The sequence below is a fragment of the Diabrotica undecimpunctata genome, chromosome 7, assembly GCF_040954645.1.
Source record: "Diabrotica undecimpunctata isolate CICGRU chromosome 7, icDiaUnde3, whole genome shotgun sequence".
Lineage (NCBI taxonomy): Eukaryota > Metazoa > Arthropoda > Insecta > Coleoptera > Chrysomelidae > Diabrotica > Diabrotica undecimpunctata.
In genome coordinates, this window is record NC_092809.1 from 134,453,953 (window position 1) to 134,473,524 (window position 19,572).

The 19,572-nt window shown below is 30.9% G+C and overlaps 1 protein-coding gene across 2 annotated transcripts in view; it reads right to left on the reverse strand.

Moving 5' to 3' along the window:
• The window catches only part of LOC140445869 (uncharacterized), a 117,606-nt gene that overhangs the window by 25,603 nt on the left and 72,431 nt on the right, over window positions 1-19,572 (reverse strand). For both annotated transcript variants that reach the window (XM_072538269.1, XM_072538270.1), the window contains exons 6-7: window positions 6,685-6,876; window positions 4,020-4,268 (exon numbers count right to left, since the gene is read on the reverse strand). In XM_072538269.1, coding sequence (XP_072394370.1) covers window positions 4,020-4,268; window positions 6,685-6,876 — 441 coding nt within the window. The remainder of the gene's footprint in view (window positions 1-4,019; window positions 4,269-6,684; window positions 6,877-19,572) is intronic.

Consider the following 19,572-nt stretch of genomic DNA (forward strand, 5'->3'; position numbering starts at 1 on the left):
TTAATTAGGTTACATACACATTTGGTCAATTATAAATAATAATTTGGACATCAGTCAAAAGTACTGACAAAGTTAAACAATTTACATAAATTAAATACACATATCACGCTAGGTACGCGAAAAATATTGACCCAAATAGAATTTATATAAAACTAATATCTCTTGACTAGAGAAGCATTCAATCAATATTCACTCAACGAACATATAGTCTTCAACGATCAACTTCATCAGTCTCTACTCAAAGTTATCCCGGGTCTACACCCATAGTGTACGTCTCAACAATAAACTCTGCTACTATTATTTGGTGTTTCCATTACAACAGAACGAACATCTTCACTGAGCCAACGAAGGGAATTTGTTCAAATGGTTTTGGTAAAAGTTAAAAAAAAAAACTAAAACATAGTGTTATATCCTCTTTGATTATATTCTCTTTTACAGACAAAGTAGAGATTTCACAGACAAGAATAACCTGTCAATTTGCCAGTGTACATTGGTGTACACACACGAATTACGGTGCAGTAACCCCGGAGGTCAGCAAACCCAATCAACAGTTTTGTCAGCATTTAATTTTTATATAAAAGAAATAGTATTGTAATTAAATTCAGTTATTTTCAATCAATAAAGCAGTGCAGTATAGTTGTAAAAGTTAATAAAGGGTCTTTTTAAAAAGTACCTTCGTGAGTTTAAACCTTTAAGTCACGTGTTGCTTTTCTTGGATTTTCTGTTACCTTATCTAGTTAGTTGTCTTTTGTCAACTTTATAAACGAAACAAATTCTCCAGTTTTTTTTTGATTTATTTTTGATTGATTGTTTTATATTGTGTTTTGTGCAAAGTGTTTTAATACCTGTGATTAATAATTAAGTATATTCGATGTGCCTCCAATAAGACGAAGTAATTTAGGTATAAGAACCCGAAATGTTACAAACCAAACTAGTTACCGATCTAATCATACTGCACAACAACGTGATGACCGATATGAACGTGAAAGAATTCGTATATCACGAACGCGGGAAGCGAGAGCGAGAGATTCAACTAATAATCTCGCTAATTTCAATTACGATTTTTCAATTGACTACAGTAACTACCAATGTGTTACTATTGGATCTATGAACTTGGTTTGCTCTCATTGTAAGGCATTGGAATACAAAAATGAAGCCAATGGATGATTTTGTTGCGCATATGTAAAAAGTAAAATTGATACCAGTGGATCCACCACTAGAGCCACCACTAGGCAACAAACGTAGTACGGGAAAATTTCATACCAACTTTTAAGTTATATATTATAGCAGTTAATCATTCAAAAGGTGTTTCCAGATGTTGCTCAAAAATTACAGAAACCACCATTGGTTTAGCTAACGGGCTATATTGGCTGCAAAAAAAAACATAGATGTAAATAAATTAAATTTCAAAATTCAAGAACAAATTACAGGCGAATTGAGGATATATAAATCAGATGATTCGGCTACTAACCAAGATGATGTCGTCAACTATCCGCCTATGTTTTTAAACTCGCTGGATTTACCAGGATTGTCACCTCACAATCTTTAATTAAAGGTTGGACCGATAGTTATAATGTTGCGAAATATCAACCAACCGCGTCTTTGCAACGGTACACGATTAGCGATAAAAAAATTGTTGAACAACGTGATAGAAGCAACTATACTGAAAGGAAAGTATAAAGGAGAAGATGTTTTGATACCACGCATACCAATGATTCCCACTGATGTATCATTTGTACTTAAACGACTACAGTTTCCAATGCGGCTTGCTTTTGCTATGACCATAAATAAGTCCCAGGGGCAATCATTAGGTGTTTGTGGTATAAATATAGAAAACCCATGTTTCTCACATGGTCAATTGTATGTTGCCTGTTCCCGTGTTGTAAATCCATCAGATTTGTTTGTATATTCACCAAGTAATAAAAAAAAAACATTGTATATCATAAAGCACTACAATAAAAATAAAACAGATTTTTGTTAGTAATTATGATTCACTTGATTTACAAAAGGGCCAAAGCTCGTGGAAGCGAAGATAATTAGGTCACCCGAGCTGACCCTCACACATCGCCCTATCATTATGGTGACGGTTCTGTTCAGGAGAAATAAAGAAATAAAGTACATTATATTATAGTATATTATAAATTAATTTTTAGCCAAACCCTAGAAAAACTCAGGTGTTCTACTTCAATTTCCCGAACAACGACGCTTTCACAAAACTGAACATCCAATAGTGACATACAATTATACAATTATGTAAATACCTTGAAGATAGTTTGTATCGCACGTTGTCATTCATAGAACATTGTTTAAAACTAAAAGACAAACTGAGTACCAGAAATAATATTCTCCGCATGCTTGTCAGTTGAAAATGGGGAGCATTTCCTTTCACCCTTAAGATGTACACGCTTGCACTCTATGCTTCTGCTGCCGAACATACCTCGCCAGTCTGGGTGACACCGACACATCTTTGACACGTAGATTAAACTATAAATTAGTCAGCCAAATTCGGATATTAAGACTCCACATCAATGCATAAGCTCTACCCTATCGTAGCTTTCAATCCACCCAATATCCGAAGAAAACTAGCTAGAGAACGAAAGAAACAAAGTCTAGATCCACTCCACGAATACCAGCCTATTTTAAGACGACTAAAATTAAGGAAAAACACATGCCAAAGGTACAAGATTCATCACACCTCCTTAGTTGTCTTATACCAGGGAAAGCTTGCACAGAACGCGATCTACTGCACGCAATTGACTTTGTCATTTAAACGCTCTTTTCTGAAGGAAAAATATTTAATTATTTGAACTGAACATATAAAGTACAGTCAGTAAGCTATTGCTTACAAAGATCGTTGCAGATTTGATACAAACTTAACTTATACTGATTACTTATTACCCCTAAATAGGAGATAAATCATTCAGAAGTATGTAGTATTGGTTATTAATACCTATTCTTGTTAGATCAATTAAGCATTCATTCTTTTTTGGGCGCTACTACCGAGTTAACACAAAAATATCTATTTTAGCACTTAACCATATTTATTTTAAGATAACCTTCCATCCAGATATCATATGGAGTTCACAAATAAGACCAGAAGTAAAATATTAAAAAAGCTATATACAAGATATCGTAGAACAATGGATAAAATAAACGCAATTCTTATTAATCGGATTCTTACATAAAACGTATAAAGATATACTCAAGTTAATAAAATATATTACGAAATATCCACATATGAAAAAAAAAACATCTAATTCGACAATGAAATAATAAAATTATGTTAAACAAAAAAAAAACATTTTTAAAAATACAGAGACAATAAAATTTTCTAAGCAAGTGAACATTCCATTAAATAATAAACCCAAGGTCTTTTGTATCTATACACCTTTTTTTAAAGAAGCACGTAGCTACTAAAAAAACATTAGAACAGGTAGTTAGAACTATGCATATCAGTTACACACCGTAATGCGTAACAACAATAAGGAGCTTAGATGAACCGTTTAGCGTATATTATAATATATACGCTGATATAAACCATCGCAAAGTTGTTAAACTATCAGAGCCTACTTAAACCGATAAACGTATTGTTCGAATATATATTGAAAAAGATCTGAACGACCCCTATAATATATACACGTGAACTACACGATATACATTTATGATATAGGAGTACTTATGAGCTCCACAAAATTTTTAAAAATTATGAAGCTCTGTATGTTAACGAATAGACAGAACAAATATTAGGGAATGGTCAAGTGAGCTCCGTATATCGGTGTCCACTTGACCACGGAGCTCACTTAAACCTAAATTTTATCATGGGCAGAGTCCACTTTATGCCGTATATATATATATATATATATATATATATATATATATATATATATATATATATATATATATATATATATATATATATATATATACATATATGTATTTAAGGAATACTAGTACAATATAAATATCCAAAATAAGTTTTTGTCATACAAAATGTTACTCAATTCATTATTTTTGCTTACTTGCGCATAGCGTTTTATTAGCCTTGTCGGTGCAGCTCAGAAAACCTGGAAGATCTGAATTTATCCAGTAATCATCGTTATCGCTATAATTGAGAATAGTCATGTTTGCTCGTTTTCCTCTTAAAATATGCGTCAAACTTTCTTGGGCGAAGCCTGTTATAATCGCTGTTTTAGTGACCAGAGAATAATCTGTGTTGTCTTTCCATAGACATGCTGGACTTAGGACATTTGAAAATTGTACTGGACGGTCTGAAATATAAATTAAAACATAAAATATATTTTATAGCTGTGAATGCCAAAACCGGAACTGTTCTGAACCCTTGACGGCAGGACGAAGAGTACTGGTGAGCCGCCGAGCACCGAAGAAGGACACAGTCCACTAAAAACTATGGATCAATTGAAAGGCCAAGTGGAAGAAGGTGTTATGTAACATTATTTATTTTAAACTTAGTTTTGTCATGCAAGAATGTTTTAAGTACCTATTTATCATAAATCGTTATTACTTTAACACTATCTAGCATATTAACGGCAATACACAAACGCATAAGGTGTTAGGTACAGTAAAATTATTAATAGATACTGGAATAAGGGGTCATGGGCACATAACGCCTTTTTCCATTCATAAGCTACCTAGTTTATTACACATCGCAAATGACAACACTGCTTCCTCCTTTCATCAAATGATGTCTCCAGGTCATAATAAACGTTAAGTGAAACAGAACACAACAGAAGTATTCGTGCATAGATATGTAATATACTGAAGGTACTATAGATAAGTAATATGCTATTCGCGTCATTTCTCTACTAAATTCAGTCGACTGTCGAGGAGTAATTTTTAACATAATTTCTCTCGCTCAAAAGGTATAAAAATATGTCTCAACGCGGAAAAAGGTTGGTTGAAAAGGCGCAAGCACAATATACTGATTTAAATTATTCTTCAAATACCAGTTATGGCAATGAAATAGAAGGTGCGTATTTGTTAATTATTATTGAAAGTAAACAAAAGTAATTATTGTACAAAACGAAATTTAATTTTTAGTTGATACTCAACACATATTACCTGATAAAGAACAGATTTCCGATTTACCAATGACACATATGTATGCATCAGGTGGCGTTGAATATATTTCCAGTGAAGGAGTGCCAAAAGAGGTGAAAATGGTGCCAAAGTCCACGAATGAAGAAGATAGAGATTTGAGTTCTTCAAATATTAACAATGAAAATAAGATGGAAGGTAATTATTTTTTATTAGTATGAAAGCATGAATTATTCAAGTCTTAATACTTAAGTTTTAATACTTTGAGTTCTAATACTGGTACTTTTTAGTTGACACTCAACAAATGTTTGATGATGGTTAGATTCTACATTCACCTGCGTCATGTTCCAGGTGAGTCAGTATACAAAGAGTCGTATGATGAATATACTCAATTTCATAAGGTTTCTATATTTAAGAATAAAGGTACTCACAAAAAATGTCCACTTTCCTAGAATTTTAGAGAAGACTGGAAATATATCGTACAAAAAAAAATGCTGATATTGTTACTCAGTTGCCATATATTTCAGAAGAACATCGTGGATATTACGAAAGTGTGATTCGTGAATATGAACAAAACAAAAATGCTCCAATACCGCAAAAACTTCAACGAAAATAGTAATATGTTTTGTAAACATTTTGTTTTATTATTTCAACAATAATCTCAATCTTTTACTAATTTCGTGAATAAATAAATGATTTATTTTGTAGTTAACTCTTTATTTCGGTAAACAATCTATTCCTTTTGGTATTTGGTAATAATAAAAGGTGTTATTTACATTGTTTTAAGAAAGAAAGGAAAACTGATAATATTAAGAGACTTAATATACATATACCACAAACTGATTACTTATGTCCTAACATAAACCCTATAATGTACTAGTTTCAGTGTTTTTAATAAAAAAAATTCCAGCATTATTCACTAAAAGTGGATTATATTCAAAACTAATTTTTGTAACTTAACACCTTCTTCCATTTGGCCCTTCAACTGATAGAAACATTTTAATATTCACATGTATCGCTTATGGTTAAAGTTTTTATAATAAAACGTGAAATTCTCAAATACTACACTAATTTATTAGCAATAGCTTTAAAAAATTTTAATCAATTTGAAAAAAGCTGTTTATACCTGCACTTTGGCATTTTGTAGCTTGTAAATTGTATAATTTGTAATTATTATTTTTGTTTGTACATTTTTTGTGCTATGTACGCCATGGCTAATGTAAATAAGGTTAATTACGAGAGCGTTTGCAATTAAAACGAATAAGCATTGGTAGAAGAAAAATAAATGTGGAAATCATTACGTTTATAAATTTTAACTAATATTTCGTTTTGTGATTCCCTAAGAGTTCTTTGAAGCGTATCGGTGTTAATACCAACTTGCGAATTAATATCAAGTATGTCAAATATAATAAACATAAGTTGCGTAAAAAATTTTTCATTGTGCTAGATTTTGGCATTTTTGATTTTGGAGCATACCTCGAAGTGTTTATGTTTAGGCAATTTTCAGTTTATCTCTGTTGCTTTTAGTGCTGTTTCACTGTTTGGATATCCTGAAGACAAACTGAATTTTGCCATACAATATAATGTATAATGTTATTTTATGACTAAATCATGTAGATTATTGCTTACCCATTAAAATTATACCGATATTCCCATCGAACTCCCAAAATGGGTCAAAAAAGAGAGGTGTATGCACATCCCTAGCTTTTCTGGTGACGGCTCCATTACTGTTCCAGTGGTCTAAGTTATTGGTACCCATTACTAAGAGTATTTTTTCGGCTCTTCTTTGAAAAGGTTTATCGAACTTTAAACACTCTGCAGCTAAAAACAAAATAAAAAGAAATTATTTTTTTGTATGTTGTAAAAACACGCTGACCAAAATTGGCTGAATACAACTCATACGAAGGATTGCAGATTAAGATAGGGGCAAACTCATAAAAAGTAAATTAGCAGCATACTATCGCATCTGATTTACTAAGAGGAAGAAGAGAAGGAGAAATTGGTTTTTATCGATCCTTGTAGGTACTTAGTAGTCTTTCCATATTTTAAAGATATCATCAGATTTTTTTGCTCCATTTTTATGTATCCCAAGCAATTTTTTCTTTTTTTACTTTTTTCTTAATTCATTTTGATCCAATATTTATTTTTCTTTTATTTTTCAGTTTAGTCAAGCCACAGAATTTTAGTTTTGAGTTTACAATATTATTTTTTATAGTCTATATTTTTTTCTAAATAGTATGCCATTTTTTTGTTGATACGTTTTTTAAATTTTGTATTTAATTTTGTTTATTGCTATGCTATAATATTTAGCTTCCTTTTTTTATTTACTTTATTGAGGTGAATTTCGACATACCACATGTAACGGTTGCATCTCGAGATGATGATCTGTGTGTTCCAGAATGCTCCTGATTTATCGACCGGCTGACACGATCAAGGCGCTCATCAAACCGAAAATAGAGGTGGACTATTCCAGATTATTCTAATACATAATAACTTGTATATATAAGCAGCGCTGTTATTATGAGTTAGGTTTAGTTGATAAGATATTATCGTGCTGTAAACTTAAATAAATATCTTTATATAAATTAGAACCGCTCGTTTTATTGAAACACGCTACAGTTGGTGTCACGGTGTGAGATAATTGAAGTAATTTAAAAATAAATTCAGCAGTGACTCTTGAAAAAGACTTTTGAACTTTATTCGTTAGGAATATCCGCGTAGTTCGGTAGTGATCTTTGTAAGAAATAACATCATAGTAAAAAAAGTACGTGTGTGCCTGACCAAAGATGTGGCTTGCAGAACTTTTAGTAAAACAGTTGCGGAAGCAACTAGAAGAACGCGATGAAGACTGCAACGGGTCCAAGAATATCCTCCAAGAACGACTTAATAATGTTCTTAACAACAAGAATTCGATTAACTACCGTATTACTGTTAGGTTGTTATTAGTGAGCTTCAAGTAGATAAGCAATTTTTATAACGAGAATAAAATTTTTTAAAAACTAATTAGTGAATATTGTTTTTGTGAATGCTGAATGTAGGAAGCAGCAAGTGAAACTATTATTAATCTAATATGTAAGTTTGTTTTTATTATCAACACTTTCATTTGGGAACGAATATTGCTTATACATTAAACTAAAGTTACAAAAACTGACAGTAATTAAAAAACACCAATAAAAATTAGTATTTGTAACTGTATTTCTTAAACTATTTGGTGGATAATGAGCAATTCCGACAATGACATCTCAAACACAGTCTTGTTAGATAAACTTCGAGCAGAAATCAGTAAACAATATGCAGACTTAAAAAAATCTATATTACAAAAAATCAAAGATGAAACACGAACACTGGCCAACAAAATATATAAGAAAGTAAAGTATCTTGAAGAAAAACATAATACAGTGCTTGACAAATGTATACAGTTAGACAGGCAAATGAGAAAAAATATTATACTGATATATGGATTAATTACTATTTAAATGGGAATAAGTCACAATTAAAGGTTAAAATACGTTTATTGACGTTTCAATTTCCACTTCGGAAATCGTTCTCAAAATACAAACGTTAGTAAATTAAACAAATTTTGTTTTTTGTTACTTAGTGAGAAATTCTTCTAATAATTTCATTTTATCTGACTCATCTGTATTGACAATTCGGACATACATTATACATTTTAAAGTAGACGACTTTAAAATGATATTGCCAATATTGTTGAGTTGCGTTCCTGGTACGACTTTACTTATAAGATAGTTCATTCGATTACATGAAATCAACTTTTAGTTGAGAATATCCGTCAGAAAAGATCATAACATGTAATTCGTCTTTAAAAAGACAAATACATGCCATGACGACAGTAAAATTCTCCTGTTAGTGATTCCATAGTAAATTATGAGGGAAAAACCAGGAAAAAAACCTCATAATACTGCATTTAGTTTACCTTCAATAAACACCAAATTCCGATTTTATATGTTTGTTATTTAAAAAACATAAATGATGTATTCTCTATATGTTACTGACTTACCAATACTGACAAGCATAATTAGAGCCACTTCTTTGATTTTCCTCTTTTTACCATCCGTTTCTTTTATGACTATATTTGAATCATTCCATTGAATCCTATGTTCATTATCCCATGCGTGTTTACATATTTGAGATCTATCAAATTCTCTATTTTTAATATAGGATTGATGTTAACTTATTCTAACATTTAATGGCCTTGATGCTTCACCTAAATAAAACTAATCGCATTCACAACGTATTTTATAAATGCAATTCCTTGTCCTTTCTTGTTCATTGTTAGGTTTGGTTTTGGACAAAATAGATCTCAACGTGTTTGTTGTTTTAAATGTTGTTGAAATGTTGAATTTATTTCCTATCCTTTTAAGCTTTTCCGATAATCCTTTTATGTATGGTATTGTTATTTTCCTCGTATTATTCCGTGTATATGCTGTAGGATCTCGTTCTTCTCATTTAGATAGTATCTCATTTAAATAGTAATTAATTTAAAATGCCACAAGAAAATAGCTTCAGAACTGATATATGGAATAGAAAAACCTGAAAACGGAGATATAATTTTTTTTTATTTAAAGGCAGCCGCCTCTATTAGTAGATGGAGTTAATGTAAACAATAATGATTACAAATAACAAATAAATAACATACTTATATGTGGTTCAATATGTTACAGTCTCTTAAAAATTTCACAATATTTTCACTGGTACACTCACTAAAAATATCTCTTATAACTGATGGAATTTTATTAGTTAGTCCATCAGCGCTATATTTGGGGCACTCCGTTAATACGTGTTTCACTGTTAACGGCACGTCACAACTCGTACATTTTGATTAGGGTTCCTTCTTCATGAGATATTCGTGTGTGAGTTTGCTGTATCCTAATCTGAGTCTGGTTAATACAACCTGAAGGAAACGGCTAGGGACGTTGTTACTCCATCGTCCAAAATTTGGTTTAATTTTTTTTTACTTTGAGGATTTTTCTTCCCAACATTTAGTCCAATTACATATCAGCTTTTGTTTAAAGTACAGATTGAGATCTTCTGCCAATGGTTTTATTATCGGTCTGATATTTGGGAAATTTGCTATTTCTCGATCATTTTTTTAGAGCTAGTTCGTTTCCTTTAATGCCTATATGTGATGGTACCCACACGAAGACTAATGTTTTGTTTTCCAGCTGCTGCATCTTGTTTTTAATTAATTTAGCAATCGGGTTGTAGGTGTACATTTTTGACAGTATATGGAGGGAATTGATTGAGTCAGTTATAATAAGGAATTTATCTGGTTTGACTGTTGTATGTGATTTACAGCTCTGTTTATTGCATACATTTCTCCAGTTATCACAGTGGATTCTGTGGGCAATTTGAAACTTTTTATTATGTCTCTTATAACAAATGATGATCCTACACCAGAAGTTGTTTTAGATGCATCTGTGTAAACTTGGATATATTTGGGAAAGAAGAAAGTATTCTATTATAATTGCTTATAAATATTTCTGGATCAGTTTCAGATTTATGATATGATGATAGTTCTAAATTTAAAGTAGGCAAAGGTATTAACCAGAGAGGTGGCGTGTTTACGTTTGCTGAATGTGTTGAGGGAAAGTTAAAAATTTCAATAGAGTTTAAAATGTTTTTGATCCTTAATTGAAATGGTAAATGTGTTCTTATATTGATATTTGATAATGATGACTAAGTAAGAAAAGGGTTGTCAGGTTGTAGTGATGATTGTTTTGAAGCGTAATATAGACGTAGTAATTTCCGTCGTTCATGTAATGATGGCTCTCCAAGTTCCCATTCGAGGCTTGCAACAGGAGTTGTTCTATAAGCTCCGGAGATTATGCGTAAAGATTTTTAAATTTGACTTTGACGTCGAAGAATATGCAATGCATCCGTAGTAAAATTTTGATCAGATTAGGCTTTTATACAACAGTAATAATGTATCTCCGTCAGCACCCCATTGTTTGTTGGCTAAACATTTAAGAAGATTTATACCATTTAAAATGTTAGTGTTTGTGGACAAACATGACTGTAGTGTAGACGAATTATTCCACGTTGCAAAAGACAGAGAAGCTTTTAAAATGTGGTCGCCAACCTCCGTTAATGGGGACGGCATAGGAAGAAGAAGATACCATTTTGACATATCGCCAATTTTTTAATACGTGGTTTCCAAATATTTTATCCCTGTACTTCGTTTCAAAAACTTTGTGCCGAATTTAAAGGCAGATATGTTAGTGTAAATAAGCTTTTTGGAAAAATAATATATTGCGTCGTGTCAGCTGAAAAATAGAATCCACTCCTATTAGACTAACTTCCGATTTTATTTAATTCTTCTTGTAAAAGTTTGACCATCAAGTTAATATTTTTTCCTTTGATAAACATTATCATATCATCAGCATATAATCTAGCCTATGCAGGTGTATTTAAATTAAAAATTTTTAATAGCCATTGCTATTAAAAAAAGTGTAGGGCTAATTACAGATCCTTGTGGTGTTCCATTGTCTTGAGACTTAATACTAGAAAGTTTTCCATTACTACGTACTGAAAATTTGCGATAATTTAGAAGGTTATTCAAAAATGCCAACATGTTTCCTCGAATTCCCCAAGTCTACAGCTTTGTTAATATTCTGTGGCACCATGCTAAGTCAAATGCTTTGTGGATGTCAAAGTAAACAGCTATGCATTTCTGTTTGTTACAGAAGGCTTCATTAATTTGACTTTCTAGATGTAAAACATTGTCTATAGTAGATCTCAAAGGACGAAATCCAGCTTGTTCCGGTATAAGTAAATTGTCATGTTCCAAATTCCACATAAGTTTATTATTTATTATTTTCTCTAGGAGGTTTCCAAGTAGAACATGTAAGTGATATTGGCCTATATGATTCTGCTGCTGTAGCCGGTTTGTTAGGTTTTAGTATAGGGATGACAATAGCTTGTCTCCATAAGTCAGGAAATTTTTGTTTACACCAGATTGTATTAAAAAGATTCAATAGGAAGTCTAAAGCTAAGTCTGGGTAACTGTTTTAAGAATATTGCGGGTATATCATCTGGACCTGGTGATGTGTCTTTTAAAATTTGGATTATTTCTAATAGTTCTGTTTAATTAATTGGAGTATTTATATTATCGTTATTGGCTATAATTTCTATTGGATTTGCCTCTTCTTCTTCCCGATATCGTAAAAAAGTATTGCTGTAATTTTCATTTTTTTGTAGATTCTTGTCTGTATGTTTCAGCTTATTCTTCTACAATTTTTTTGTTTTCATTAATTAGGTTTCCATTTCGTTCTAGGTATTTTATTCCATTTTGTGTATTGACGCCAGATATTTTCTTAACATTTTTCCATGCTGATGACATGTTTGTATTCCTGTTAATACTTTTAACGTGTTTTTTCCAAGACTCCTTTTTAGATCTGGTAGTAATTAATTTTGCATATGCCCTTTTTTTCTTTAGCTTTTTCAAGTTCTAATTGGTTTTATGTCTTTTAAAAGTATTTAAAGCTTTTTTACTTTGTTTTTTGTTATATACTTTGTTTTTCCCATTGCAATTGTGGCGGCTTCAGTGATTAAGTTATTAAACAATTTTAAAGTTAAGGTTATGTCTTATTCAATTATAGGGATATTCGATATTTCTTCAGTTATTTTTATTTTAAAAATGTTTCAGTTGGCTTGCTTAATTTTCCACTTTTGCAAAGGATTGGTTTCTGTTGTGGGGTTGGAAATTTTTGTTACTATTATTGGATAATGATCACTTCCATATAAATCGTCTACGGTTTGCCATGTGTGATTTAGTTTCATCGATAAGTCAGAAATAGACAAGTCAATAGCTGAAAACTTTCCAGTAACTGTGTCGAAACGAGTTTTAGCTCCGTCGTTCATTATTGTTAAATTCAGGCTATTGATTACGTTTGCTAATAACTTTAATATAAATGTTACATATGTTCATTTTTTGATTAGTACCTATTGTTACTGTTACTGCTATTGCTTCTAAGTTTGTATTAACTGTGATTCTTTTTACTTGTAAATTAGTTTTAGCATATATCGCAACACCGCCTCTAGCATGATCTGTCTCTCTATTTTGATAGTAAACAGTATATGACTTCAAGTTATACGCATTGTTGTCTTTAAAATTAGTTTCTTGAAGACATATAATATAAGGTGAATATTTCCTAATAAGTAACTCAAATAAGGGTAGGTGAGTGTGAAAACTGTTTAAATTCCACTGTAAAATATTATTATACATGAATTGTATTTTTATTTAAATAATTAGTTTTGAGATATATCACTGTCTAAGTCAGATGAACCAACATGTTCGAGTAGTTGTTTAGTTAATTTTTTACTTAATCTAGTACATTTAATTTTCATATTTACCTTCTTAAGGAATATATTATAACCTTTTGAGACGGGCTGAATGACTAAAGTCTATGCCACCAAAAAAAAAATAAAAAAAAAATTTTCATATTTCGATCTTCAGCCTGATAATGTATTTTATTTATCATTTCTATAAGATATGAAATATGTAGGGTATAGTCTTTAGCAATGCTTAATGCATCACTACTACCGTGAGTGTTCTCTAACAGATCAGTGAATTGTTGACTATCGAGTGGGAACTTGGGATTGTGATTGTCAATAATATTGATTATCTTTTGGGACAATTCTCAAAATTCTAGAGAGTTTGTCTTTCGACTTCAACTTTTTTTTGGAACTTTTGGAATAGGTGTTGGAAAGTAAGATTTTGTTTCTGAGGAATTAGTAATATCTGGTGTATCTTCTGGGCTAGGTGTTGCAATTTCACATCAATTTCGTTTCGAGGTCGTAGGTTTAGTTATCAGAGTTGTTGAACTTCAAAAGAAGTGGGTATGTCGGGATTGGGCTCATTAAATGTAGGAATAATTGGTGTTTGTTTGCATATCATTTCAGGGTTAGTAGTATTTGATATAGACTAACTTAAATTATTGCTGTCTGAGGAATGGTTTAGAGAGGAACTTTGTTGTTGTGATCTAGTATATGAAGAAGTTAAAGCTTGGAGTTGGGGGCCGGCATATTGAGATGCAAAATGACCTGGTTGCTTGTACTTATAGTATCATGGATCTGTTGTAATAATATGCGATATTTTAAGTTATCATGATTAATTTCTAATGTATGGGGAATTTGGAAACTATTTTCTGGAGGAGATATGTACACCTGCCTTCGAAAACTAAGTATGTGACTATACGCTGGATCGGTTGCTCCAATTCGTAAGAATGTAATGGGTGACTTTAGCTGTAATCCAATAGTTTTTAACTCGGTTTAAAACAAATTACATAGATCAAGATATGAGAAATATGGAAATACGTGCTTGGCGGAGGAAGGCGATGGATAGCGACGACTAAAGAGAAATTCTTGAGGAGACTAGGACCCACACAGGGTTATAAAGCCAAAATGATGATGATTAAAATAAATTATATGCAATTGTGGGACTTACGTTGGATAGAACAAGTCTTTGTGACGGGGTAACTAGCTTTCTTACTGGTGTTACTGGTGTTACTGTGTTATTAATTTTAATAGAATGATGTTCTTTTAAAAATTTGTCTACGGCTGATTTACTTGATAAGTATACACAAACACAGTTGTTTGAAATTCTGGATGAAAAAATTATGTTTTTTTGATCTACAAGTGGTCCGAGTTCTAATAAATAATCTTGTAATTTCAGGCCATATATTGCAGAAAAGATAATTGCTTGCTCTTTGCTAGGAAAAGTTATTGGTGAGTGAATCAATGCTGTGGAGTATTTATTAGTGTTTGGTGAGTTCTCAGCTTCAATATTAACATTGCCGGTATTACTATTCATTTTGGTCGTTTTCGATTTTTCAGTTTCATCAATTCGGCTGAGTACGGATCTGTTTTATTTAAAAGTTGACGAGTAACCAGATTTTGATAATTGCTCTTTTGTGTAACATTAGAGTGTAACATTAATGTACACTTACAGCGTTTCACGTTAACAAAATAATATAGATTTGGCGCACGACGAAAAAATTTAAAATATCATTGGCGGCGAGAGTGTTACTAGCAAGCACAATTTACCTTAGCTACGCCCAAGAATTCATCACAGAAAGAAGAGGCTACCCAACAACAAAACCTTAACCTCATAACTACACTGACTGAAAAACTGACAAAGGAATCAGATACTGATAAAATTAAATCAGAAAAAAAGATTTCGGAAAGAAAAATATTATAGACCTTAAAGAAGTACTAAGAGAAGTGGAGAAGAATAAAAACGAACATAGACACGAAGAAGGAAAAAAGCCAAAATCAAGACACAACTCTACTTTAGGTACCAAAGAAAGAGTTACTACTCGGCAGCAAAGCAGTAAGTGGTAGAAATTTGTAAGACAATTATTTTTTCTTAGGTATTTCACTATCAAATATTTTTAGTTGTTGTTATAGTATGGATCCATACATTCGTGATGTAGACTACATTCCCGTAATTATTCATAAATCTAAACATATTGAAGATTTTAATAAGTTAACTGCGGATTTTTATAAAGGTAAAAATAATGAAAATTTTACCATTTTACACCAAAATATTAGAAGCCTTAATAAAAATCTAGATCAGTTACGATTAAATATACAATAGATAACACTTCATTTTGATTGTATATGTCATATATATATTTATTTCAAATAGATAATTATAACATTTTTTATAATGAAGGAGATATAAATCAAAATGACGGTGTCGTTGTATACATAAAAAAGAATTTAAGATTTATGTGGAAGGTTGTAAACATTATTGTATATAAGGTATTAGAGATAACTATATTAGGTAAATTTAATCAAAATACAATATTAACATTAATTTACAGACCACCATCGAGAGATGAAGAGAATTTTTGTATTGGTCTAGATAAATATTTAGAGAGAAATTCTGTTTGTAAATATCATGTTTTATTGGGTGATACTAATATTAATATAAAAAATATGGCACCAGTGTCTTCTGAGTATCTAAGTAGGTATATTGAGTGCACATAATTTTTTACACATTTTCACACGGAAATTACAAGATATAAAAATAGTTCTAAAGGTCTGTGGAATACTATTAAAAAATTGGATAATATTAGTACAAAAAGTGAAATTAATTCCATTTTAATTCAAAATAATGAGTTAATCACTGATAGTCAGAATATAAGCAATATTTTAAATGATTATTTTTCTAATGTAGGGTGTACGCTAGCTAAAAATATTAAAATATCATCTTCTCTTGATCTTTCAAAAAATAAATGTCATAGTACGTTTTTTTCTAAAACCCGTAACAAAATCAGAAGTTCAGAGTATTATTCATTGCCTAAAACCAAAAAAATCTCCTGGCATAGACAACTTTTCCGCCGATATGTTATAAAATAATTTGAAATTATGTTGTTGTTCCGATAACTGATTTAATAAATAAAATATTTGAACATGGTATATGTCCTGACTTTTTTAAAAAAGCTGTAATTATACCTATATTTAAAAAAGGTGATACAAAATTGATGCCAAATTATCGTCCTATATCACTTATTACCAGCCTTGCCAAAAATTTTTGAAAAGGCCTTAGCAGAACGAGTAAATCAATATCTTACAAAGTTTAACCTGCTGTCTAGAAACCAATTTGGCTTTAAGAAGCGATGTTGCACTTCAGATGCTATAACGTCCGTTAATGATTATTTATATAAGATGCTGGATATTGGCTCTCCTACTTTAGCGATATTTTTGGATCCAGCAAGGCATTTGACACTGACAGTCAGCAGCAGTTGTTAAGTGCTTTGGATGATCTTAGAATAAGTGGCATACCGTACTTACTATTTCAAAGTTATTTAAAAATAGATCGAAAATTGTCAAAATTAATATCAAAGTAAGTGCTGAAAAAATCATTGAGTATGGTGTCCCTCAATGTACTGTTTTAGTTCCTTTACTGTTTTCAATATATGTAAATGATCTAACAGCAATGAAAATAAATGGAAAGATTATTTGTTTTGCTGACGATACTGTCATGTTTTAGACTAGTGATTTTTGGAAAAAACTTAAAACTTTAGCAGAAACAGAAACTATAAAGGTTCTAGAATGGCTAAATAGAAATTACTGACAGTTAATACTCATAAAACTTATTTCATGCCATCTTCAATACACAAAAACAATTTACCCGACTTCTTGGAATTAAATCTAAGCTATAATAACGCGTACATTAAAATAAATAGGAAAAATACATAAAATATTTAGGCGTTTCTATTTATTGTCACTTGAATTGGGATGTGCATATTGATATGGTATGTGAAACTTTAAAAATGTTACTATACAGATTTAGATATCTCAGCAATATTCTTAATTTGTCTTACTTAAAGGTAGTATACTATTCTTTAATAGAATCACGTCTTAGATATGCCATTTTAGCATGGGGTGGAATATATGCTTCTCATTTAAATAAACTCGAAATATTACAAAGGAGGTTTTTCAAAATAATGCTAAAAAAATCTCACTTATATTCATCAGAACTTCTTTATCGGCAAGCGGGTATTTTTAGTATTAGACAGTTATATTTGTTAAATATAATTTTGCTTACATACAAAAATAAACATGCTATAAAATCAATAGATCATACTTACAGCACTAGAAGAAAAGTTCATGACTATGTTCAAATTACTAGTGCTTATAAATCAATTGGAAAACACAATTTCTCTTACTTCATTCCTAGAATATTAAACTATTTACCATACATAAGAAAAATCAACTCATTCAACATGATTAAATCCATTTTTACAAAATTTCTTAAGAACACTGAATCTGTAATTTTCGATGCGATCTTCTTTAATTGAATTCACCATGTAACTAATACTATACTGTATATTTTGTAACAATATTTTATATTATCAACCTAATGGTACTCTAGAACAAATATTGAATAGCGTACATGAGTATAATCCCTGAGCACAACCTCTGGTTCATCAGGGAATTTCTTCTTTGTTTATTTTAATAACAACTATTTGTTTGTACAAAATATTTAACTTATAATTGACTTGTAATTGTATTATATTGAACTATCATATTGTAACATTGTTTTATATTGTATATTGGGAAGTACAGAAACATTATTAGGAACATATTATGGAAACATTCCATTTTCAATCAGCAGAAGAAGCAGTTTTAATGAAGATCGAAGAAACTTCTAGAAAAAATGATGATATATTTGGGAATGTTTCCAAAAGATTGATGAAACGTCTCAAATTATTAAAGAAGTAGGTAGACAAAACGACGAGAAACTCGAAAATGTTTCTAGAAGATTCGACGAAGTATTTAGTCAGAATAATGAGAAATTTGAAGAAGTTTTTAGAACATTCGATAGGGTAGAAGAGAAGATAAAACAGCTAAAAAGCATGATAACTAACACAAAAGTTTTTTGAACAAATAAAAGGCAGATATCGAGCACAGTTTATTAATTAAATCTTGCCCAAGTACTTTGGCTTCCTAGAACATCTTCGGGGGCATTTCGTCAATTTTGGCCTATCCAACAAACATGAAATGTTATAAAAATAAAATTGTACATTACACTGCACTACTGGGTATTTTACCTACAGAAATTATGAATTATGAAAATAGAAATAAATTTAAAAATTGCTATATAAATATGATCCAATTTAATTATGTAAATTAAGTTTAAAAATAATGCGTGAAGGACCGAATCAAGCTTAAATTGAAAAGAAACAAAAAAAAACAATTAATTAAAATAAATTAATTAAAACACAATGAAATTAATTGGATCCAAGTTATAATCATTTATCATCCGGTCGAAGTGGCCAAATGTTTTGTATAAAACTTAAGAGGTCGCTGGTTAAATGATATTAGATAACTAATAATGAAGAAAAAATGCAATATTTTGTTTGTAAATAAATTAGCGGAAAATAGCAAATACAACTGTAAATAAATTACGAAATTAACTAGCTATACTCATTATTGTTGTCTGTAAAAAAAACATAGACTTACCCTTTGAAATATTGAAGTCGTGTTCTTAGTCAGTGGAATCTCGTTGGTACCACGTCGGGACGCCCTCCGAGGCTGGATAGGAAGAGAACCGATCACACTAGGTCCGTTTGGTTCGCTGTCTTGGGATGAAGTATTTTGAGACTTAAGACGGTCAGAAAAGAACCCTCTAACCGTTACGTGTGGTCCTGGTACCAAGAGGGTACACCAATAAATCACTCTATTGTATTGCGATTTTGAGTGGCGATAATTTAAGTTAATTGTCACGGTAATACGAAACCGTACACTTGTTACTATATTTGTGACCCAAAATACAAAAGAGAAGCCAAATTCTCCGCACTTAAAACATAATAAATGAGATAGCCAGTTTAACAATTTTACGAAATAACAGGAAGCAATATATTTTAACAAAGTCGTTAGAATACAGAATTGAATTAGATCACATTATAGTACACTAAAAGAAAAATATTAATTGTAAAAATATGAAAAGAAATAGTACATACTTTCCCAAACAACCTTGGTCAA